Below are 24,851 nucleotides of genomic sequence, written 5' to 3'. Positions count from 1 at the left end.
CCCGAGGTCCACGCTGCGTAATCACCATCCCAAAAAATGAAGGAAAGAAAAAAAAATTCAAATCTGCCAGACAGCTTATGGATGCCCAGTAGCAGATGAATCGCGCTGTGTCACATACATATATCATCCTGGGAGAAAGAGACCACAGTCTTCCTGCTCTGCTTAACCTCCCCTGAAATCACAAATGATATTTCCACAGGGAGCCTGTCAGTGTTGAAATACCCCTCAGTTTATGGGCTCCATGTCTATCTTAAGGCCAAATATGCAGCTTTAAGTGCCTGAACATCTTTCACAGGTGTTCCAAGTGACACGGCAGACTTTACCCAGGAGGCTTTTCAAAGCTTAACAGTGGAGCCGCAAAACCAACATGTAGTAAAAGGTTATCAAGTCAAAAGAATAGCTAACACGTTTGGTTATTTTAGTTACCATGACATTAGAACAATGAGAATAGAAACATTTAATCAAACGCAATACAAAATGTCAGAATTGTTTAAATAAGCCCTGTATGGCTATAGCAAAGAAATCATTTTTGGCTAGCATGTTAAGTTCACAAAGAGGATCCAGATCAGGTGCTGCCAGGTCACTGATAGGACTCACTGAGCCTGTTCCAGATCTGGCAGTAGATCTCCAGGAACCTGTCGTTACATTAGGAGCATGCCCTGATGTTGTCAAGCATGTGTACAAGAACATTAGGGAGCCATACAAACTAGTGAGCTGCTGCAGTGAAATTCCAGTATAATGGACTAGCCTGCCTCATCATTTTTTCACTCTGATTTTAAGAGCGACTTTCAAATCTGCACTTTGTAGTTTGATTATTTTCATTTCAAGCAAACAGTGTGGCATCCTTTTGTTCCAAAGACATTACCCAGTCCGTATCAGTATAGATTTCTAGCATGATTTTTTTCCCATTGAGATCTTTCCTTTAGTTTTTTTTTTTAAAAATCCACATTTTCTGTCTTGTTATTTGGGCTTTTGGAAGCAGCCAAATTTTGGGGGGAATAACATCAATGGCCAACCCATGGCCTTTAATACCTTATATGTAATTTAATGCACGTCTAAAGGTAGCTAACTTTAACTCTAGCTAACAAACTTACCCAGATGCAAGCCTTTATTTGACAGACAAGTAGTATTAAGTAGTTTTAGGCCTCCATCTAGAGCTGTCGTAAAATTTTACTTTCTAAAAAATGTATTTAAAGATGGCAAAAGGGAGCCCATAAACAACCAGTTGGGCCAATGAATAAATGAAACAAAGCAAAAATGAAATAAATTTTTGAAAGGAATTAAACATGTCATAGAGGTTGAGTAAGTTGTTTTTAAAGACATCTGCTGCTGGTTCCAAGTTAATGAACGATTCACAGATGTCATCTCCCGGGCCAGACTATCACTACTCCAGACTTGGGGATTAAACCTTACAGCTTACGGAGAGGAACTCCACTGAAGTGGATTCATTAAGCACAAGACCACCACTAAAGCACACATTGCAGCATCCACAGTGGAAAAAAGAAAGTACAAAGAATCACATCGCACATTTGATGCGATGCGATCAAACTCTTATAGTTATTCTTTAATATCGGTCTGTCCCTTTCCACTCATTTGTTTTTCTGTGACTGTGAGAAAAAGGACATTGCTGCAATTCTCAGTATTGTTGAGGAGGTTAACAGTCATGCACACATCAGAAGGAATGGTCCTCCCTGTGCAAACCACTTCTGTAAAGTGTGTGAGTGTGTGTATGCCTTCCTTTGTGCGCATTTTTTTTAATGTTTGTGCTGAATGCGGTTAGGTGGCTGAGACTGAAGCTCCCTTTTAATCTGACAGAGAGCATTTTCATTAGTTCTGTTGGGTCCTATTATTAAAGCCTGCTTCAAAGGCACAACAAGTGAAACCACTAACAGGAAATGACCCAGTGGGCTTGAATTCGGATAGATCAGTGCTTTTAAAGCAGGTTGGGATGGCGTTTAAGCGTATCTGCTGTCGGCCATGTATGGAGCTCACAAGACAGTAGGAGGATAACAGGAGGGGTGCTGAGACCTCTGCCCTATATTAAACATGCTGCAGCTTAATGCGAGTAAGCAGTTGTGGCATATGTGACACATTTGTTCCAATGTGCATGGCAGAAGTGGAAGTTATGACATTGGTGGGGCAAATAAGATTGCCCTGGATAATAAATGTTGCAATAATTTGCTGTTTTTAATAACTGTATAATGAGCCATCGCTTTGCCCTGCGAGTTGACGGAAATCTGGAATCATTAATCTTCTGGTGGGTTAGCCATGGTGTTTGGCACGGGCTGAAACAGCACTGAGTAGGAACATACTGGTGTCAAAGGACAAGCAGATCTTAATATTTTGAACAAGTTTGCCATATGTTAGACATCATGATGTGTACAAGGCTGCGAAATGGTGGCATTAATGGGTGACTTTTATTACTAAACTCGCTCCTAATTGCAACAATGCAATCCAAAGTCAACTCTCAAAGCAGGAACTCGCTTCATTTGGAGTTGCTAGGGAACACGTTAATCCCTAGAATAAATACAGTCTTCAATAAAAGCTAATTGTCTGTGACAGTCATTTGCTTTGCTGCAGAAACATTCAAAATGGGAAACTGTAAAAAGATTCAAAGTTGGAGTAGCGGTGCACCAGTTAAGCCTGCGTGGATGATCGCAGTCGTGTAGCCCCGTTATGTCGGCCTCACCTGCGGGACAGGAAACGTAGGCCCTTTGTCATAATGCTCACCTTGTGCATTAATATTGCCATGCTTTGACACACATATATTTTTGTTTAAATTTCTGGATGACAGATGGGGATATTTATGAGTCACTTGCGCTGGTAGTGTTTCAGTTGAGCTTCATTGCAGCAGGTGCAGAAGTGAACATGGGACATTTTTATCACCATCCATTACATGGAGCAGACAGGCATTTCTATACCTACCCAGCGTGGCGATTCCTAAGGGTGCCGTAACTATTGTTTTTCCTGGCCGATTCAACCCCGCGTTCTTCTGGAATACCTAGCTGTTTCTTTTTCACTGGGATTCAAATGCAACACAAAGCCATTGTCCCTGCTCAGTCATAGGCAGAGCAACTCGCTCATACCACTCAGGATGTGACACGCAAGGGCTTTATGACCTGAAATGAATCATACTGCACACCTTAAACGCATTACAGGCTGGGCAAACATTTCCTCTAACTGGTGCTTTGAGAGCCATGGGCACAACCATTATATTGGACTCAAGAGCCAGCTGGTGAGGACAAATCCACAAGGATTCCTATTTTCCCTCTTCTGACTCTCTGGCAGCCCTGCTCCATTCATTCAATTTTTATATGTGCCCACTGCCTAGTAGCTGCGTTACTACTGGTTTCAAGGGAGAATTAATCAAAAACAGGTCTTATTAAAGTATATTAAGACCAGTTGAATGGGATATAATGTACTCAGTCAGAGCCCAGAGGGGCTTTATGTGAGCCATAGCTGACACTAGTGGCTTCTACGTGTAGGGATATGTTGTTCTGTAGTGGCACTGCATTCCTTCCTGGGGGGCTATTCGCTTAAGCCAGGTATTGCATTGTGGGTAAGCAGATTTTAAGTGGGTATGAATACAGCAGGGGGTAAAGCAGGCTCTCATTGTCCAGGAATGTTTATCCCCAACCCCTCCTTGATTCAGGGATGGATTATGCAGTAGCATGCTTCAGAAGCAACCTTTGGCTCCACTTGGAGGGTCTGTGGAAGGAATATTCATTCATACATATACACACACGTGCAAATGGTTGTTATCCTTCTAATAAGAAGCCAGGTTGATTGCTCCCTTAAGGCCCGTGGTGAGTAGGTGGAAGTGGAGCCGCTGAAGCAGGGTGTTGAGGGTAAGTCCCTGGGCTGGGCTCTTTGGGAAGACTGGAGCCAGTGATGCCCCCAGTGAGGGCAGCACAGTCATCATCTTCAGCACAGCAAATTTTATTGGGCAGTGTGTGGGTTGTAGAAACGTGTTTAATCAACTCAGCTATAGGGGAGGTCTTGACCTCATCGCAGACATTTCCAGCCCAGATTGAGCGTGCGTGTGTGCGTGCCTTTGCTGTCGAGCGTGACCTGCAGTGGAGTCAGTGGCTGACACTCTGCTCTTTGCTGGTTTAAGTGATTAACTGGAGAAAGTGATAACTGATTTGTCAGTTAAGAGTCTGAAACGAGACAGCGTTCCTCCAAGATCATGCTACAGGACTACATAAAGTGCAAGTGTGCAAAAATTGCAAAAACAGTGCAACAGCAGACTGAATGATGCAGACACAAGACAGTGCAGACACAGAAAGCGGAGCTTTCTGACTCACGGGCAGGTCAATAACCTTCAAATAACAATTACTGACTATTTGTAAATTACATTTACTATCAGATGGGCTGGCATCCCCTTTGAATTCTGATGCCTATGTTTATTTCCAGACATTTCAGCAAGTGCTGCCATCAGGTCAAGAGTTTGTAGCCCAGTAATTATGTGCTACATAAAGCTCTTTGTTCCAGTTGTGTTTGTCTTAAAGATCTAAAGTGGCTTTCTTTTGTATGATTATTATTATTTTTCTGGCTAAACGCCTTCCCCTGCAAATCAAATCACCAACAAAAAGCAGCACTGTGTGATTTCCTCATCTTACCACCCGAGAAGTTTAGTTTACACACTTAAATATCACTAGTTTAAAAGATTTATAGACGTAGTGTACTGCATTTACCGATGAACAGGGCCCTAATTGCTACCTGCCTGCACTGTGCCTCATATGTGTATGTGGGTATGAGTCAGATAAAATAAACCACATGGTGTGTGTGCGTGTCTCTGTGTGTGTAAGGAAGCTGAACAGAGCTCTGTGCACTCATTTACTATCTCCTTGTGTGGTTTGGCAGCAGCTTTGTCGGTATGGGGGCGTACAACGGGCATCCGTCTGGACGTGAGGCAAGCCTGGCATGCCTCTCAGCCCCCTGCAAGGCTGAATGAGGGTGGGATCAGAGCAGGAGTCTACCAGGCTCCAGACTGGTAGTCTGTGCATGCGTGTAAGCGAATGTGTGTGTTTTTCTTTGTGTATCTGCACTTCTGTGTGTATTGGGGGTAATTAAATTGTAATCACACAGGCTTAAACAGCAACCACAGGGTTTGCCATTGTTCTGCATGTCACTTGCAATCTGTTGACTTCTTTGCATATTGTTCCATCCATTCACAACTCTGTCAGATAGACTGCCTGCGTCTGTGTGTTCCCTAATTATTTCTACACCGGTTTAACACCGCATCATTTATTTGACCTTTGTGGTCATTATAATAGTGAGGCACGATCCAGCCATGCTGAAAGTTACACAATAGCATGCACACCACCATGGCTGGATGCCATACCTCCATGTTCTGTACTGGATAATAAGTGAACCACTGCAGAGCTGAGCCTGGTTTGCACTTGGACAGCAGACCACCCTCGGAAAATATAGCCGCCTCTGTTGTTTGTCCCTAGACACTCCCTCTTTCTGATCATCACAGTTGTTTATTGTACATAATAGTAAATACAGCATGGATAAATACATACATCATATTTTTTTAGCTGAAGATGAGAAAGTAAAGCTGCTTTTGATGGAAGCTACTCAAATCTGAGCCTCACTGGCAACATATGCCACAGCCACTGAACAGGCAGCAGTCACAGCAATGATGGCATCTGACGGGGCTAGTGTTGCGATTCTCCCCGATGTCAAACGGCATCTGTGAAAAAAAATTGAAATACGTCTGAACAATAAATACATCAAAGAGGTTTCTTCCTGTTAAAAGGGAGTTTTGCTTCCCACTGTTGCCAAGTGATTTCTCACAGAGTGTTGTTTGATTGTTTGGGTTTTCTCTGTCTTATTGTATCGTCTTTACCTTACAATATAAACCATCTTGAGGTGACAGTTGCTGTGATATGTCATTATATAAACTGAATTGAATTGAATTTTCCTGACCTAGAGTTTAATTTTCCCCAGATACTGGTGTGGGTACAGTACGTCAAGGCTGTGACAACTAGAGGTTTTAAAGGAAAGAAGAAGCCGAAATTCTACTGTGTTTTTATGTAGTGTGAGTGGCTTTAAATCCAATGTTTACTGGCACATATTTCTAGCAACAATGTGGACACCAAAATAATGAGTAATTGCAGTGTAATATAGGGTGGTTGGGGTAATGATACAGTAATACAGCCCTCTCCCCTAAAATTGCAATGTAAGATTGGGCAACACCGTTTGTCCTTTCCTCTAAAATATCTCAGTTATTAATTCCTCAAATACACTTGACGTATATTTTCTTTGTCTTTTTATCCTTTAAAACTTCAGTTTGCTACTGCTTTGTTCTGCTTCTTTGAAGTATTTTTTGGGTACTGAAAATGCACCCTAAATATAAAAAAATTGCCCTGTAAAATTACAGGATGGGTTGTCGGCTGTATTTTGAAGTGCTACTTGAAAACACTGTAGACTAGAAATTGAATGAACTCAAGCTTCATGACTTATTTTAAGTATTTGATCAACTCAGCATACCATCCATGTTTCTACTGACGTCTCTTCTTGCATTGCAGCAGGATCATCAGTGCTCTTTTCTTCCTCCATGTCTTCTACCTGTTGATTAGTTGCATACATTCAGAAACACAGTAAAACACACAGAGCTGATGAGCATTGAATAAAAAGGAATAAATCTTAATTTACATCAAGCAGGCTACTCACGGTTGTGAATGGGAAGGCAGCGTTCCCCTCAATGTAAATAGTTAGTGCGACAGCCAAGATGACTGCAGACGCGAATGTTTTCATTTTCAGCAGTTTAACTTGTCAAAGAGGTTGAATTTTTCATTTCTGCTATCAGCGCTTTTGAGCATAATGGCTCTGTTTGCTGATCATGCTGTTATTTATACAGTGTTACCTTGTCACTGGCAGTACTTTATTCCTTCTTGGGAAAGACTTGCAACACTACTTAAATGATGCTGGGTATTGTAATAGGAAATTCCCAAACAACAAAATGTTAAGTATTTTGCACTGGTGCGAACAGTATTTGTTCAATAATCTTAATTCCTTAATTCAGCCATAGTATTGAATTTTCATAAGTGCAACAGTTTAATACAGCACACAGTTTGTCACCTATATTCTGCACTATGCTACTAATACACTAATTATTATTTCAAATCAACGTGTCCAGTGCTTGGAACTTTCTTATAAGAAGATGCTAGACTGAGTGGGTTTCAAATGGATCAGTATCAAATGTCATGTAACTGTCAACTTAAACACAGAGCAAACGGCTTATCTTTAAATTTTGTCACTCTATTACAACCACTTTAATAATGTAAATCTGTTCAAGGAAATAAATTGTAGGGAAATACCAAAATCAATAATGACAGGAGTGCACGTTGTGTTTACTCTGATAAAGGTTGAAAGGGTCTTTTGAATTTTACTAAACATCTTGTGCAATAACCAAAATCCCTTATCTCCACTCTGTCTCACGTACCGTGACCTCGCTGACCTGTTAGCTTTAGCTTAATGAGCACATCTGTGTCAACAACAACAGTAGGATTATTGGCTCTGTAGGAATACATTCTGCCTTTTTAACTGTTTTTTTAGGACTATAAGGAATAATTACTTCATTTTTTGGTCTCATTTATAGTAGCTGTAAGGACCACTGCAGCTACAAATCCACCTCGAATATATTGATGAATTGATGGATGATTTCATTATTTTTAAAAAGATTCCAGCCCCTGAGGAGTAATGCTTTCAGCACTGGAGTAATGAGTGCAGTGTTAAAGTACCTGTGCAGAAAAACAAGAGCTTCTTGCAGTGTTGTCATTAATGGAGATCACACAGCTGGGAAATTAAGATGTGGTCTAAAGTTTACATGCACTCATCATGGGCATGAATGTCGTGGTAACTTTGGGCTTTTAATGCTTTCTTTGAACTGTTGTTTTTCCAGGGTGGAATGATTGTACAGAAAATATCCTTAAAACAAGAATTAGTTGCAAAAGCTTGAATTTATTGATATATTAGAGCCTGTGTATATAAATATATAAATTCAATTTATGTCCATAATGAGTCTATATAAATGTTTGACAAAAAACAAACAAACTCCAGGGCTAAAAAATAAAGCTAAGATGTTAGTGCCAAAAACCACTAGCTGGTACTATTTTTCTGCTTGAAAAACAAGCCAGTCCCCATAGACTTCCATGTTAAATTTACAAATTAACTTCTAAATCAAAAAACCCAAACAACAATGCCATAAATATAAGGTCCCAAGCATGGAGAGGCTAAAGTCTAAAGTGCTGACGCACAAATACAGACTTGGCAGGAACCAGTTTAGCTGGTTACTGCTTTCAGCTGTTGCCATCTATATAAATGTAGTTATAGCTGCATAAAGTGGATGAATCAACACTTCATAGCACATTTGCTGTCATATACCATTGGGTCCTTATACAGTGAGAAGTACTACTGAGTAACGATTGAACTGTCTATGTTATATTTATATAAAATGTTATGTAGTGCCACATAATGCCCGCCCTATGGAAGACATCCTGCATCGTCCCGGTCCCCAAAAAGAACCGGCCCAATGAGCTGAATGACTTCCGACCGGTGGCACTGACGTCACATCTTATGAAGACTCTAGAGCGGCTCTTCCTCAACCTCCTCCGACCACAGGTACAACATGCCCAGGACCCACTACAGTTTGCATACAAGGTGGGTGTCGGAGTGGAGGATGCCATCCTGTACCTCCTACACAGAGCCCACTCACACCTGGATGGGGGAAAAGGCACGGTCAGGATCCTGTTTCTTGACTTTTCCAGTGCCTTTAATACCATCCGGCCCTGTATGCTTCAGGAAAAACTGAACAGGATGGAGGTGGACCCCTGCCTGGTGGCTTGGATCTCCGACTACCTCACCGACAGACCACAGTACGTCAGGCTGAAGGACATCACGTCTGACACAGTGGTCAGCAGCACAGGAGCACCACAGGGAACTGTGCTGTCCCCTCTTCTCTTCACCCTGTACACCTCTGACTTCTGCTACAACTCTGAATTATGCCATATTCAGAAGTTTGCAGATGACACGGCCATCATGGGGTGTATCTGGGATGATCAGGAAGAGGAGTACAGAAGTCTGGTGAGGAACTTTGTCGCATGGAGTCACACAAACCACCTGCAACTCAACACCTCAAAGACTAAGGAACTGGTTGTGGACTTCGGGAGGTCCAGAGAAGGTCCACTGCCAGTTCAGATAGAGGGGGAGGAGGTGGAGGTGGTCAACAAGTACAAGTACCTCGGGCTGTGGGTGGACAATAAACTGGACTGGTCATGCAACACAGAGCACCTGTATAAAAAAGCCCAAAGCCGACTGTACTTCCTCAGGAGGCTGAGGTCTTTTAACATCTGCAGGAAGCTCCTGAGGATGTTTTACCAGTCAGTGGTTGCTGGAGTACTTTTCTATGCTGTGGTGTGCTGGGGGAGCAGCACAGCAAAGAGGGACTCATCCAGGCTGGAGAAACTGATCAGGAGGGCTAGCTCTGTGGTCGGCATGAAGCTGGACACTCTGGTGACAGTGGCAGAGAAAAGGACATTAAAGAAACTGATGGACATTATGAACAATGCTGGGCATCCTCTGCACACGGCCATAAACAATCAGAAGAGTCTGTTCAGTGACAGGTTGCTTCTCCCCAAGACAAGAACTAACAGACTTAAAAACTCCTTTGTCCCACACGCCATCAGACTGTTTAACTCCTCTCTGGAGGGGAGAGGGAGGGGAAACAGGAGGACAAAGGAGGGGGGAACAACTAAGCTGTAGTGCCTCTGCACCTCACTGTACAATACCTTGTGCAATACTTTTTGTAAATAGTCAACAGTGCAATAGACTCAATACTTGAAATGTGCAATTCACTTGTATTTTTATTTTTTATTCCTATTTATTCTATTTATCCCCTTTGTATATTTTATTTATATTTGTCTCTGTATTTATATATGTGTGTGTGTGTGTGTGTGTGTGTGTGTGTGTGTGTGTGTGTGTGTGTGTGTGTGTGTGTGTGTGTGTGTGTGTGTGTGTATATATATATATATATATAACAGTTCTGTAACTGTAACTTCGGTCGTTGCTGTGCTTTTTTTGGAAGTCGAATTTCCCAGAGGAACCCACCCGAGGGATTAATAAAGTTCTATCTTATCTTATCTTATCTTATCTTATAATGACTTCAAGTTATAGGCCATCCATGTAAAAATGTAACGTGAAGTAATGTTCTACTTCACGTTTAGTCTAACTACTGTTGAACTTAAAGCTGCTCTTTATCGGCTGCAGTGTAATAAAATCTGTTTTTCAGAGCAAAAGAATTATTCTGAAGTACCGTTTAATGTTATTATTTGACAGACTTGATTAATGAGTACACACATGTGATTAAATATGTTGATACAGTCACATCATTGAAGACATAGAAAATACAACCTTACCAAATCAAAATGTTTCATCCTATGAACACAGTTAAAACTGACTATTTTAAAGCTTCATAAGTTAATATTGAGTGGTTGTGGGAGCAGGAATCCTCAGAACCTGCAGCAAACTCCACAGATACCGGGGGTGCAGCAGCCACAGCAAAAGCGACACTTGATGCCAGGCCTGTGTATGGTGTTATACAACTTCTGTGGGAAACACCAGAGACATGAGCACAGAGTTCATCTGCAGCAGCATCACTGCTCTTTATTTTCACCTGCTCTAAAAAAACACTTTCATTTAGCTGAAGTAATTTGGCCACCTTCACTCAGTTAGTGTTACTTACCTTCCATGAGTCCACTGATGCCTCCTCATGTGCTGCTGCTGGATAGTCCATGCTCATTGGCTCCTCCAGCTCCTGCTCCTGTTAATGAATTGAGTGCAGTAGAAACCACATTGTAGCACTGAAACAAACATTTGCAGCTTGTAAGCTAATACACTTGGTTAAAGTCAAGTTCTTACTTCAGTGACTGGGACAGCAGAGCTCTGCTGAACACAAATGAATGTGAGCACGACGGCCACTGCAACTGCAACACTGAACGTCTTCATCTTAGGAAGCTTTGAGAGGCTCAAGTTCGACTCTTTCTTCTGGTCCGGATGATTGTTGTGAGCTGAGTCCTTCTGTCTGATGGTTAATGTGTGCAGAAGTGCTGATATTTATACTGATTTGGGCCCCTGCTGCCTCGTCACTCACAGCTCTTACTCTACCTGATTTCGGGAACATTGCAAAACTCCATATTTTCCTGTGCTATGAAATTCTGGGAATGGAAAATTCCTGAGGAAGGAGAAAATCTGTACTTTTCTCAGTCGGCATGAACTTTGACCTTTTCTTCGGATGTTTAACTATATGGGTTTTCCCTGTCCTATTGATGCAAGCCTGTTCCCGACAGTAGTTTCTGTACTTAATGATGTCACAAGACTTTAAACTTAACTATAACATAGATCATAGGTGTCAAACTCTGGCCCGCGGGATATTATCTGAAACAGCATTACACAGTGTTACACCTACTTTACTTTACTTGGTTTAACTTTCAAATAACCAATGAACCAGTCCATCAGCTCAAAGCTATTGTACATAACTGCATTTTTGTCATAATTAGTGGTAAAATTGATTGATGATGAGATGCTCCCTACAAATATGGGAAAATTCCACCAGATGTAAAACTCACTGTGGTTCTGTCCTCCTATTCAAAAATATTGTCGTCTTGAGTAACATATCTATAGAAATCTGAATAATGCTGTGAGTGTAAAACCTTAGCTTTTCATGAAAATGGTGAAATAATGAAAAAATGGTGAAAAACTTCATGAAACAACATCAGTTTAGAAAAACACCAAAGGATGTCTTCATGATGACTTAATTAAAGAGCACTAGTAATAATTGTTTTGACAGTTTTTGACAGTTTTGGACAGTTACTGTAAAGCTGCTCACTTTACTTTTGCTATCAATGGCTTGGCTCTATTAACAGGTTGTACCACATACGACATGGGCAAGAGTATGAGGCAACAACTCTTAACTGACATCAGCACAAAAACTGTACATCAGGAGCTTCATGTCACTGGTTTCCATTAATGTTTAATTCTTGTCAGACAGAAACAGAAACAGACAGCACATGTTGTAGTATAGTGACTCTGAACTTTTTAATATAATAACATACTGTAGTTCCAAATGCTTGGTACACTGTTCACTGATACAGCAGGATGACCAGATGAAGAAACACTGTCAGACTTTAACAAATGCTAAGCAGTCAAATCATTTCATGTATAACAGTCTATACTTAGTGGTTGATGTGAGAATCGCAGGTAGATATTCTCAGAATCTGCAGCACAATCCACAGACACCAGCATTGCAGCAGCCGCAGCAAAAGCGACACTTCATGCCACGCTTCTGTCTGTGGTACGGCATCTGTGTGAAAGAGGAGAAGAGCAGAGAGTTTATCTTCAGCTGCAAGTCACTTCATTGTTTCTAATTTTATGAAAAGTTGTGAGTGCACAGTTTATTTTAAACATCTCCCTGCATTTGAGAGATCTCACAATTACTGTCTTCATTCATTTATTGAAGTAAACTCACCACCCATGAGTCAGCTGATACCTCCTGATGTTCAGCAGCTGGACTGTCAGTGCTCACAGCCTCTTGTAGCTCTTGCAGTTCTCGTATCTGTAGAGAAAGAAAACAGATCTTAGCATCTTCACAACAAATTCATGCAGAAGAAGCACATTACATGAATTTAACACAGTATGTAACCTCAGCAAATGTGGCAGAGCTCTGCTGAATGCACACATGAGTGCAACGGCCACTGCAACTGCAACGCTGAACGTCTCCATCTTCAGGAGGTTTGAGTGGTTTAAGGTGGTCAGATCCTTTGACTCTCTCGTTGACTCTTGTCAGCGCCTTTGTGATGGTTGACTGAGGGAAACGGTGCTGGTATTTATACTCATTTGCTCCACTGCTGCCTCGTCACTTAGAGTACAGAAACTACTGTCGGGAACAGGCTTGCATCAATAGGACAGGGAAAACCCATATAGTTAAACATCCGAAGGTCAAAGTTCATGCCGACTGAGAAAAGTACAGATTTTCTCCTTCCTCAGGAATTTTCCATTCCTACAATTTCATAGCACAGGAAAATATGGAGTTTTGCAATGTTCCTGAAATCAGGTAGAGTAAGAGCTGTGAGTGACAAGGCAGCAGGGGCCCAAATCAGTATAAATATCAGCACTTCTGCACACATTAACCATCAGACAGAAGGACTCAGCTCACAACAATCATCCGGACCAGGAGAAAGAGTCGAACTTGAGCCTCTCAAAGCTTCCTAAGATGAAGACGTTCAGTGTTGCAGTTGCAGTGGCCGTCGTGCCCACATTCATTTGTGTTCAGCAGAGCTCTGCTGTCCCAGTCACTGAAGTAAGAACTTGACTTTAACCAAGTGTATTAGCTTACAAGCTGCAAATGTTTGTTTCAGTGCTACAATGTGGTTTCTACTGCACTCAATTCATTAACAGGAGCAGGAGCTGGAGGAGCCAATGAGCATGGACTATCCAGCAGCAGCACATGAGGAGGCATCAGTGGACTCATGGAAGGTAAGTAACACTAACTGAGTGAAGGTGGCCAAATTACTTCAGCTAAATGAAAGTGTTTGTTAGAGCAGGTGAAAATAAAGAGCAGTGATGCTGCTGCAGATGAACTCTGTGCTCATGTCTCTTGTGTTTCCTACAGACGCTGTATAACAGCAGACACAAGCGTGGCATCAAGTGTCGCTTTTGCTGTGGCTGCTGCACCCCCGGTATCTGTGGAGTTTGCTGCAGGTTCTGAGGATTCCTGCTCCAACAACCACTCAGCATTAACAAACTGTATGTCACAGTTAATGTGTGAGATTATACTGTTTTAGTAACATTGTGTCCTCAGTTACTGCCTCAACCACGTGCTTGTATTGCACAGTTTATCACAATAAACTTTATGGTCATGTAGATATAATGTGGATTTTTGTTGTCATTTTAAATGTCGTATTTTCCTTTGTTACATTTGTAAAACTGACTGCTATGCACCGTCCATCCATCAATTCATCCATCAAAGCTGCCATAGGGCTACAGGCAGGGTATATCCTGGACAGTGTTAACACATAGAGAGAAAAGCATTCATGATCACAGTAACCCCTGTAACTGATTCAAAATCACAATTTAACCAAACACCAAAGTGTTCTGACTTTGAGGGGAGACTCTCCAAAATATTCTATTTTTATTTCAAACACATACGCAGTTGGTTACATATGGTTAAAATGATTCAAATGCAGTAAATATATACATTTTTCATATAAATAGAGTCCATAACTTGATTATTGTCTGTAGCCCACATAATTAAACACTTTAGTTAGATAAAACATGTGAGTTTTGATGTTATGTACTGTATAGCCTGTGTAATAAATAAAGATGTAGCCCAATAAGTATAAAATCCAGAAAGCTACACGACATGGGGCAGTTCATTTACAAACACAAGTGTAACTTGAGTTTCACACTGTTTTTTGTTAGAAAATAATCAAATTGTTAAATGCTTAAAGCACACAAAACGTCAGAAATCTGCACTGTCATGAACAACAATGTAAACCTAATTTTTGGATTAACCCTCCGAAGTCTGAATCCCAGCTTGTGCACATCAACCTCACTGATTTGCACAAATACAGTTTATAATGAAGACATGTTAAATATTAAGCACTGAAAACAGTTTGGTTGTTGTTGTTTGGAACGTCATTTAATGCATGTTGTTTTGTTGCCATAGTGATGCCTCCAGGGGAAAATTAGGGAGCAGAGCAAGAATAAGACTGTGGATATATGTTTTGATAGCTTTGGGTTCTCTTTGTTTTTGCCTAACAATCATAAAGAAATGTATTATATTTTGTGTGTGTCCTCATTATTGAGCTTTAACCCTGCATAAAGGCCAAGATGAATCTCTTAGAGTAGAACTTTACAGTAACTATTAGAATAAAAAAAAAACACACATTGACTGCTTTAGTTTTTAAGATTCACTTCTGTCTTAAGTATTTTTTGTCTCCATATAAAAGATATCAAAATCTGTGCATACAACTTGATGTAAAAATAATCTATGTACATTCCGCAGTCTATGATGCTAGAATGGCATCGCAGCATTTAAACATGTTTTGAATGAAAACATCAGCATATGAAAACACAACTGAAGAGACACTGCAACCGTATGAAGGAAGACGACTATTTAGTGAAATTTCTACATTTCCCTGAGGATTAACTGCTCTGTAACTTACCAAGAACTAAAGTAAGTTCAAATTTCATTTTATAGACTTAAGATCATTTACTTAAATATAAAGCCTGATTTTCCTGCCTGCCAGGACAGTATTTCTGTACTTTACATTGTGCAAGTCTAGACTATATTTTACATCATAGAGAGGATGATGTGGCTCTATTATTCAGGAAAACAAATGAAGACTTAACTATTTGTCAGCTGTTGTAATATTTGACAAATTATACATAAATTAGAAAATGTTCTTAATCATATCTTAGAGTGACAGAAGCTCTGCTGTTAATCTTAGTATCTGCAGTTTTTACACGCTTACACAAACACACGCAGTTACTGTCCCTCCATTTAGAAAGACAGAGGCATCAGAGTGAGCATCATTCAACACAGACGCTCTCACAACACAAATCCTGACGTCGGTTTGCAATAAATGTAATTTAAAAAATTTACATTCATGTATGCTATATGCATTTTGTCCATTCCAAAGTTGTGAGTCTATACCAGCCAAAATGCTGTCTTTAGCTATTAACATTTGAAATGATGAAGGCACTTGAAAGTAACACAACATTAGCTGCCTTTCCAGAAAAAGACAAAAACCTTTCAGAAGTATAGTATGTAAGGTTTTGTGAGGTTTTCCTCCCAGGCTTCTAGACTTCTGATTGGCCAACATTTCTACACGGTTAGGATTTGGCATGTTCCTGACTTTGTTTTTAGGGTTTACATGTGGAAGGAGATATTTTTTCAAAACTGCACATGTGGACGGGATTTTTTTTAAACGAAAAAGGAAAATTTCCGTTTACAAAAGTGCCCGTGTACGTGTGGACGTAGCCTAAAGTTATCACAAAAAAAGCAAATTCGCTGAACATTCTGAGTTGTTTAGTGATCATTGTTGTTTTCTGTTCCTTGTAGTCAAAATGAATGGAAGCGGAGATGGATCACAAAATAACCGTAATGGTAAGCACATGCACTCAGTCGTAAAATTGATGAAAAACTGATTTTCAGCAGATGTTTATGAATGCTAATTAAAAGATAAAATGATCTTGCAGGCCGACAGGTTAACCCAGAAATGTTTCCAAGAGGAGATCAGGAGCCAGCTTACGAACCTGTTGGTGGAATCTGGGGTTTACTGGAAAGACTTTATGTTACTCTCTATGATATCTTTTTTTGGAGGCTGACTGAGATACTAGATGAATTAGAGGATCGATATGATGTCTTATATATTGACTTTCACAATGTCAATGACGGCAATGTCAACAATGTAAACAATCACAATATTAATGTGAGAGACAATGATGCCAATGTTGACAACAATGAACTGCATGATGATCATAATGCTGTTGTTGTTGTCGGCATTGAAAATGACGATTCTGATGAGGCATTTGAAGACTGTGAGGATGTTCACCCGTACATCCCAGAAGAGGATCCTCAGCCAGGTGTATCCAGGAAGAGGTCTAGAGAGATGGATGTGGAAGATGTGGAGCCCAACAAAAGAATCAGATGGAGCGAGGAGTTTTCTGATGATGACTCTGACTTCATCTCTGCCTGTGATACTGATAGCGAGGGCTGTCCTCATCTTGGTAATATTGCTGATGAGGTACCGCTGTCTGTTGGATCCACGAAAAGGTCCAGAAAGGAAGATGGAGATGAAGAAGAGCCTAATAGCAAAAGATCCAGGCTCGCAAACTCTGATTCGGGGACCAGCTCAATTGTGTATGATCACTCTGAGAGCAGTAGTGATGAACTCTTTGAAGATGCCCATGAAGAGACTGACAACCATGAAACTGGAGGCTCGAGGAAAAGGTCCAGAGAGGATTTGGAAGAAGAAGAGGAATGCTTGCGCGTTTGCAAATTTCAGAGGTGTTCAAATGAGTCCACCAGCACCTGTGATGACAACTAACACTATTTCAACGTGATTTTTCTGTATCCTTTTAGTAGGCTGATGGCCTACTCAGGTGACCCTGAATCCTCCCTTGGTTTTGCTGCCATAAGTTGGGCATACACTGTGCAATTTTTTCAGTCGCGTTATTCAGCTCCTGTTCAAACTCTCCGATTGACTCGTAGGGGTTAGAAGTTCGTAGGTCACGATGCAGGGTCTCATACTATACGGCCCGATGCTCTGTGCAACCTGAGTGCTCACACTGTTCGTCCATAGCATGAAGGTTATAACACAAAATTTTACACTATTTTCACGGTTGTTGTGGTCGCGATAATTTTGTGAAGTCACATCGAAAAGGCTCGGATGAGCTTGGCAGTTCTACAAGTTGTGCCTCCATCGCTTGTGTCCGGATCACACGCTGCACTGCCGTGCTGTTCTGTCTTTTCGCTTTCATCTCTGTGTTTGCGCGTGCGCAGTGAGAGACGCTGCGTTGACACCCTCACGACCCTCAAACAGGTTTGATTTTCTTACGACCAAATGACTGATGATCAGGAGCTGATCGTGAGGTGTTAATCACTTCTCGTTACCCCATGTATACGATGCACGACACACGATTAAGGCCAAACTCGGGTCGATCCCCAAAACAGTTGCACGACTGAAAAATCGGCTCAAAATGGGCCAAAAATCGCACAGTGTATGTCCAGCATTAGGCGTAGGCTGCTGGGGGATTCCCATGATGCACTGGGTGTTTCTTCTTCACCCACTATGTGTTAATAGACCTCTCTGCACTGAATTGTACTTGTTGTTAACCTCTGGCTCTCTTCCACAGAATGTCTTTATCCTGTTTTCCTTCCCCCTCCCCAACCGGTCGCAGCAGATGGCCGCCCCTCCCTGAGCCTGGTTCTGCTGGAGGTTTCTTCCTGTTAAAAGGGAGTTTTTCCTTCCCACTGTCGCCAAAGTGCTTGCTCATAGGGGGTCATTTGATTGTTGGGTTTTTCTTTGTAAGTATACCTTACAATATAAAGCACCTTGAGGTGACTGTTACTGTGATTTGGCACTATATAAAAAAAATTGAATTGAATTTAAAATTTAACTCTTTTTGGAGAGTTGGTACGTTAACTCTGATTTAGTGTTAAACACCAAATCTGTCTGGAGTTGATAATTTAACACTTGGTGTTAAGAGTTTATATATTAACTCTCAAAAGAGTATTTTAGTTTAACTACGTAAGAGTTATCTTCTAATTCATTCTAAAAAGCGGGAATTTTACTGTTCTGAACTTCTAGAAATTTCTTTTGGAAATAAACATTTACTAAAAAGACGCAATGGTTTTTGAAAAACATTTATTCTGAACTGTGCACCACAATTTCAAAACATTTTCTGAAAGATGTAACAGTGTACATGTTCTCACTTTCATTAGAATTTTGTTTATTAAAAGGTCTGACATAGGTGAGCTGGTAAATGCAAATAACAGCATTCTCATTACTTATTTCTTCAATACAATATGCATGTCCTTCATTCATCCCTTTGTGGAACTTCAACGCACTTCTGCTCTCCCCCATATTCCATCTTCACAAGCATATCCTATGTGGAGACTGAATAAAAATTAGTTGACACTAATTAATGGTACAAATAATCCAGTAATCAATTGCAGCACAGTAAAAAAAAGGAATCCTTTTTGAGCCATTATTTGTGTAAAGTATTTTCCCAAAAGACAAGGACACAGGCAACAGGTAATACTGAACTAAATGCACATGGTTAAACTATTTATAAGAATTTGTTTAAAGAGATGGAATGGAGAACGTGGCTGCAGCTAGGAGTGTCAGCAGAGAGCAGGAACCAGAGGAAAAGCTATCGAGAGACTGATCACCTGGGTCGTGATGGGAACAGTCCAACGGGAATTCTGCATCAATCAGTCAGCGTAATGCCTAAAAGTTTATTCTGATGTAAATATATTAAATTCTTAAAATGAAGAATATGAAAAAAAATCATCAGTGTTTTTAACGACACTGCATTTCATTCATGTGTCTCTATTGGACAGTGTTGTAGAAGTTACAGAAGATAGGAATCAGTTCCACCTTGGCCTGACGTTTGATCACGTTTGGTTGTACTGGCTTTGAGCCTGTTTGTGATACGCTACATCCACATGATACAGCTACTCTAGCTTTTTTTGAAGTGTCGTGAAATATTTTGCTTAAATGTTCTGCAGAACGGATGCAGCGCACATACAGTACAGATATTATCTGAAACAGCATTACACAGTGTTACACCTACTTTACAGTTTCACCACAGTGCAACGTCTCTCAGTATTGTTGAGATGTTTTCTATTATTATGTCCAGTATCAAATTTCTGCTGTACGCAAATCTTTCTATTCTCTCTTTTTCTTCTGTGTGAGGGATTCCTGCATTAATCATGCAGCTTAGAAACTTCATATGCACACCGTGAAAACACCTCCAAATAAATTCAGTGAAAGGTTGTCGAGATAAGGTTGTCTAAAACATTTATGAATGAACTTGTATAGAAAGTGTTTCTAGGAAACATTATCTAACACTTCTACATTCTTTAAAAAAAAGTATGCTTGGTTTAACTTTCAAATAACCAATGAACCAGTCCATCAGCTCAAAGCTATTGTACATTACTGCATTTTTGTCATAATTAGTGGTAAAATTGAATGATGATGAGATGCTCCCCACTCATATAATTACAAATATGGGAAAATATGCTCACTTTACTTTTGCTATCAATGGCTTGGCTCTATTAACAGGTTGTACCACATACGACATGGGCAAGAGTATGAGGCAACAACTCTTAACTGACATCAGCACAAAAACTGTACATCAGGAGCTTCATGTCACTGGTTTCCATTAATGTTTAATTCTTGTCAGACAGAAACAGAAACAGACAGCACATGTTGTAGTATAGTGACTCTGAACTTTTTAATATAATAACATACTGTAGTTCCAAATGCTTGGTACACTGTTCACTGATACAGCAGGATGACCAGATGAAGAAACACTGTCAGACTTTAACAAATGCTAAGCAGTCAAATCATTTCATGTATAACAGTCTATACTTAGTGGTTGATGTGAGAATCGCAGGTAGATATTCTCAGAATCTGCAGCACAATCCACAGACACCAGCATTGCAGCAGCCGCAGCAAAAGCGACACTTCATGCCACGCTTCTGTCTGTGGTACGGCATCTGTGTGAAAGAGGAGAAGAGCAGAGAGTTTATCTTCAGCTGCAAGTCACTTCATTGTTTCTAATTTTATGAAAAGTTGTGAGTGCACAGTTTATTTTAAACATCTCCCTGCATTTGAGAGATCTCACAATTACTGTCTTCATTCATTTATTGAAGTAAACTCACCACCCATGAGTCAGCTGATACCTCCTGATGTTCAGCAGCTGGACTGTCAGTGCTCACAGCCTCTTGTAGCTCTTGCAGTTCTCGTATCTGTAGAGAAAGAAAACAGATCTTAGCATCTTCACAACAAATTCATGCAGAAGAAGCACATTACATGAATTTAACACAGTATGTAACCTCAGCAAATGTGGCAGAGCTCTGCTGAATGCACACATGAGTGCAACGGCCACTGCAACTGCAACGCTGAACGTCTCCATCTTCAGGAGGTTTGAGTGGTTTAAGGTGGTCAGATCCTTTGACTCTCTCGTTGACTCTTGTCAGCGCCTTCGTGATGGTTGACTGAGGGAAACGGTGCTGGTATTTATACTCATTTGCTCCACTGCTGCCTCGTCACTTAGAGTACAGAAACTACTGTCGGGAACAGGCTTGCATCAATAGGACAGGGAAAACCCATATAGTTAAACATCCGAAGGTCAAAGTTCATGCCGACTGAGAAAAGTACAGATTTTCTCCTTCCTCAGGAATTTTCCATTCCTACAATTTCATAGCACAGGAAAATATGGAGTTTTGCAATGTTCCTGAAATCAGGTAGAGTAAGAGCTGTGAGTGACAAGGCAGCAGGGGCCCAAATCAGTATAAATATCAGCACTTCTGCACACATTAACCATCAGACAGAAGGACTCAGCTCACAACAATCATCCGGACCAGGAGAAAGAGTCGAACTTGAGCCTCTCAAAGCTTCCTAAGATGAAGACGTTCAGTGTTGCAGTTGCAGTGGCCGTCGTGCCCACATTCATTTGTGTTCAGCAGAGCTCTGCTGTCCCAGTCACTGAAGTAAGAACTTGACTTTAACCAAGTGTATTAGCTTACAAGCTGCAAATGTTTGTTTCAGTGCTACAATGTGGTTTCTACTGCACTCAATTCATTAACAGGAGCAGGAGCTGGAGGAGCCAATGAGCATGGACTATCCAGCAGCAGCACATGAGCAGATATTAGTGGACTCATGGAAGGTAAGTAACACTAACTGAGTGAAGGTGGCCAAATTACTTCAGCTAAATGAAAGTGTTTGTTAGAGCAGGTGAAAATAAAGAGCAGTGATGCTGCTGCAGATGAACTCTGTGCTCATGTCTCTTGTGTTTCCTACAGACGCTGTATAACAGCAGACACAAGCGTGGCATCAAGTGTCGCTTTTGCTGTGGCTGCTGCACCCCCGGTATCTGTGGAGTTTGCTGCAGGTTCTGAGGATTCCTGCTCCAACAACCACTCAGCATTAACAAACTGTATGTCACAGTTAATGTGTGAGATTATACTGTTTTAGTAACATTGTGTCCTCAGTTACTGCCTCAACCACGTGCTTGTATTGCACAGTTTATCACAATAAACGTTATGGTCATGTAGATATAATGTGGATTTTTGTTGTCATTTTAAATGTCGTATTTTCCTTTGTTACATTTGTAAAACTGACTGCTATGCACCGTCCATCCATCAATTCATCCATCAAAGCTGCCATAGGGCTACAGGCAGGGTATATCCTGGACAGTGTTAACACATAGAGAGAAAAGCATTCATGATCACAGTAACCCCTGTAACTGATTCAAAATCACAATTTAACCAAACACCAAAGTGTTCTGACTTTGAGGGGAGACTCTCCAAAATATTCTATTTTTATTTCAAACACATACGCAGTTGGTTACATATGGTTAAAATGATTCAAATGCAGTAAATATATACATTTTTCATATAAATAGAGTCCATAACTTGATTATTGTCTGTAGCCCACATAATTAAACACTTTAGTTAGATAAAACATGTGAGTTTTGATGTTATGTACTGTATAGCCTGTGTAATAAATAAAGATGTAGCCCAATAAGTATAAAATCCAGAAAGCTACACGACATGGGGCAGTTCATTTACAAACACAAGTGTAACTTGAGTTTCACACTGTTTTTTGTTAGAAAATAATCAAATTGTTAAATGCTTAAAGCACACAAAACGTCAGAAATCTGCACTGTCATGAACAACAATGTAAACCTAATTTTTGGATTAACCCTCCGAAGTCTGAATCCCAGCTTGTGCACATCAACCTCACTGATTTGCACAAATACAGTTTATAATGAAGACATGTTAAATATTAAGCACTGAAAACAGTTTGGTTGTTGTTGTTTGGAACGTCATTTAATGCATGTTGTTTTGTTGCCATAGTGATGCCTCCAGGGGAAAATTAGGGAGCAGAGCAAGAATAAGACTGTGGATATATGTTTTGATAGCTTTGGGTTCTCTTTGTTTTTGCCTAACAATCATAAAGAAATGTATTATATTTTGTGTGTGTCCTCATTATTGAGCTTTAACCCTGCATAAAGGCCAAGATGAATCTCTTAGAGTAGAACTTTACAGTAACTATTAGAATAAAAAAAAAACACACATTGACTGCTTTAGTTTTTAAGATTCACTTCTGTCTTAAGTATTTTTTGTCTCCATATAAAAGATATCAAAATCTGTGCATACAACTTGATGTAAAAATAATCTATATACATTCCGCAGTCTATGATGCTAGAATGGCATCGCAGCATTTAAACATGTTTTGAATGAAAACATCAGCATATGAAAACACAACTGAAGAGACACTGCAACCGTATGAAGGAAGACGACTATTTAGTGAAATTTCTACATTTCCCTGAGGATTAACTGCTCTGTAACTTACCAAGAACTAAAGTAAGTTCAAATTTCATTTTATAGACTTAAGATCATTTACTTAAATATAAAGCCTGATTTTCCTGCCTGCCAGGACAGTATTTCTGTACTTTACATTGTGCAAGTCTAGACTATATTTTACATCATAGAGAGGATGATGTGGCTCTATTATTCAGGAAAACAAATGAAGACTTAACTATTTGTCAGCTGTTGTAATATTTGACAAATTATACATAAATTAGAAAATGTTCTTAATCATATCTTAGAGTGACAGAAGCTCTGCTGTTAATCTTAGTATCTGCAGTTTTTACACGCTTACACAAACACACGCAGTTACTGTCCCTCCATTTAGAAAGACAGAGGCATCAGAGTGAGCATCATTCAACACAGACGCTCTCACAACACAAATCCTGACGTCGGTTTGCAATAAATGTAATTTAAAAAATTTACATTCATGTATGCTATATGCATTTTGTCCATTCCAAAGTTGTGAGTCTATACCAGCCAAAATGCTGTCTTTAGCTATTAACATTTGAAATGATGAAGGCACTTGAAAGTAACACAACATTAGCTGCCTTTCCAGAAAAAGACAAAAACCTTTCAGAAGTATAGTATGTAAGGTTTTGTGAGGTTTTCCTCCCAGGCTTCTAGACTTCTGATTGGCCAACATTTCTACACGGTTAGGATTTGGCATGTTCCTGACTTTGTTTTTAGGGTTTACATGTGGAAGGAGATATTTTTTCAAAACTGCACATGTGGACGGGATTTTTTTTAAACGAAAAAGGAAAATTTCCGTTTACAAAAGTGCCCGTGTACGTGTGGACGTAGCCTAAAGTTATCACAAAAAAAGCAAATTCGCTGAACATTCTGAGTTGTTTAGTGATCATTGTTGTTTTCTGTTCCTTGTAGTCAAAATGAATGGAAGCGGAGATGGATCACAAAATAACCGTAATGGTAAGCACATGCACTCAGTCGTAAAATTGATGAAAAACTGATTTTCAGCAGATGTTTATGAATGCTAATTAAAAGATAAAATGATCTTGCAGGCCGACAGGTTAACCCAGAAATGTTTCCAAGAGGAGATCAGGAGCCAGCTTACGAACCTGTTGGTGGAATCTGGGGTTTACTGGAAAGACTTTATGTTACTCTCTATGATATCTTTTTTTGGAGGCTGACTGAGATACTAGATGAATTAGAGGATCGATATGATGTCTTATATATTGACTTTCACAATGTCAATGACGGCAATGTCAACAATGTAAACAATCACAATATTAATGTGAGAGACAATGATGCCAATGTTGACAACAATGAACTGCATGATGATCATAATGCTGTTGTTGTTGTCGGCATTGAAAATGACGATTCTGATGAGGCATTTGAAGACTGTGAGGATGTTCACCCGTACATCCCAGAAGAGGATCCTCAGCCAGGTGTATCCAGGAAGAGGTCTAGAGAGATGGATGTGGAAGATGTGGAGCCCAACAAAAGAATCAGATGGAGCGAGGAGTTTTCTGATGATGACTCTGACTTCATCTCTGCCTGTGATACTGATAGCGAGGGCTGTCCTCATCTTGGTAATCTTGCTGATGAGGTACCGCTGTCTGTTGGATCCACGAAAAGGTCCAGAAAGGAAGATGGAGATGAAGAAGAGCCTAATAGCAAAAGATCCAGGCTCGCAAACTCTGATTCGGGGACC

The 24,851-nt window shown here is 40.3% G+C and overlaps 3 protein-coding genes and 2 pseudogenes across 5 annotated transcripts; 2 read left to right on the top strand and 3 right to left on the bottom strand.

Annotated features, from left to right (window-relative positions):
* Positions 1-10,520: 10,520 nt before the first annotated feature.
* LOC308405537 (hepcidin-like) lies at positions 10,521-11,016 on the bottom strand (the record flags this gene model as incomplete). The annotated part of the gene is made up of 3 exons (XM_080896208.1): positions 10,521-10,616; positions 10,754-10,831; positions 10,930-11,016. 3 exons carry the CDS (start codon positions 11,014-11,016, stop codon positions 10,521-10,523), a joined length of 261 nt encoding a protein of 86 aa, XP_080752334.1.
* Positions 11,017-12,277: 1,261 nt separating this feature from the next.
* Positions 12,278-12,789, bottom strand: LOC308406281 (hepcidin-like; annotated as a pseudogene). Its single transcript has 3 exons — positions 12,710-12,789; positions 12,536-12,622; positions 12,278-12,370 (listed from the first exon to the last, which is right to left on the bottom strand). The product of its transcript is annotated as a hepcidin-like (transcript).
* Positions 12,790-13,254: 465 nt separating this feature from the next.
* LOC308405790 (hepcidin-like) lies at positions 13,255-13,774 on the top strand (the record flags this gene model as incomplete). Its single annotated transcript, XM_080896535.1, has 3 exons — positions 13,255-13,366; positions 13,465-13,542; positions 13,679-13,774. Exons 1-3 carry the CDS (start codon positions 13,280-13,282, stop codon positions 13,772-13,774), a joined length of 261 nt encoding a protein of 86 aa, XP_080752661.1. The 5' UTR covers positions 13,255-13,279.
* A 6,432-nt stretch (positions 13,775-20,206) lies between these two features.
* LOC308405563 (hepcidin-like) lies at positions 20,207-20,718 on the bottom strand (annotated as a pseudogene). Its single transcript has 3 exons — positions 20,639-20,718; positions 20,465-20,551; positions 20,207-20,299 (listed from the first exon to the last, which is right to left on the bottom strand). The product of its transcript is annotated as a hepcidin-like (transcript).
* Positions 20,719-21,183: 465 nt separating this feature from the next.
* LOC308406160 (hepcidin-like) lies at positions 21,184-21,703 on the top strand (the record flags this gene model as incomplete). Its single annotated transcript, XM_080897026.1, has 3 exons — positions 21,184-21,295; positions 21,394-21,471; positions 21,608-21,703. The coding sequence occupies exons 1-3, from the start codon at positions 21,209-21,211 to the stop codon at positions 21,701-21,703; spliced, it is 261 nt and encodes an 86-aa protein (XP_080753152.1). The 5' UTR covers positions 21,184-21,208.
* Positions 21,704-24,851: the final 3,148 nt, after the last annotated feature.

The sequence above is a fragment of the Rhamphochromis sp. 'chilingali' genome (assembly GCF_963969265.1).
Source record: "Rhamphochromis sp. 'chilingali' genome assembly, chromosome: 11".
In the NCBI taxonomy this organism is placed as follows: Eukaryota; Metazoa; Chordata; class Actinopteri; order Cichliformes; family Cichlidae; genus Rhamphochromis; species Rhamphochromis sp. 'chilingali'.
Note: the sequence above shows the minus strand (reverse complement) of the source record. Positions and strands in the feature narration are given on the sequence as shown.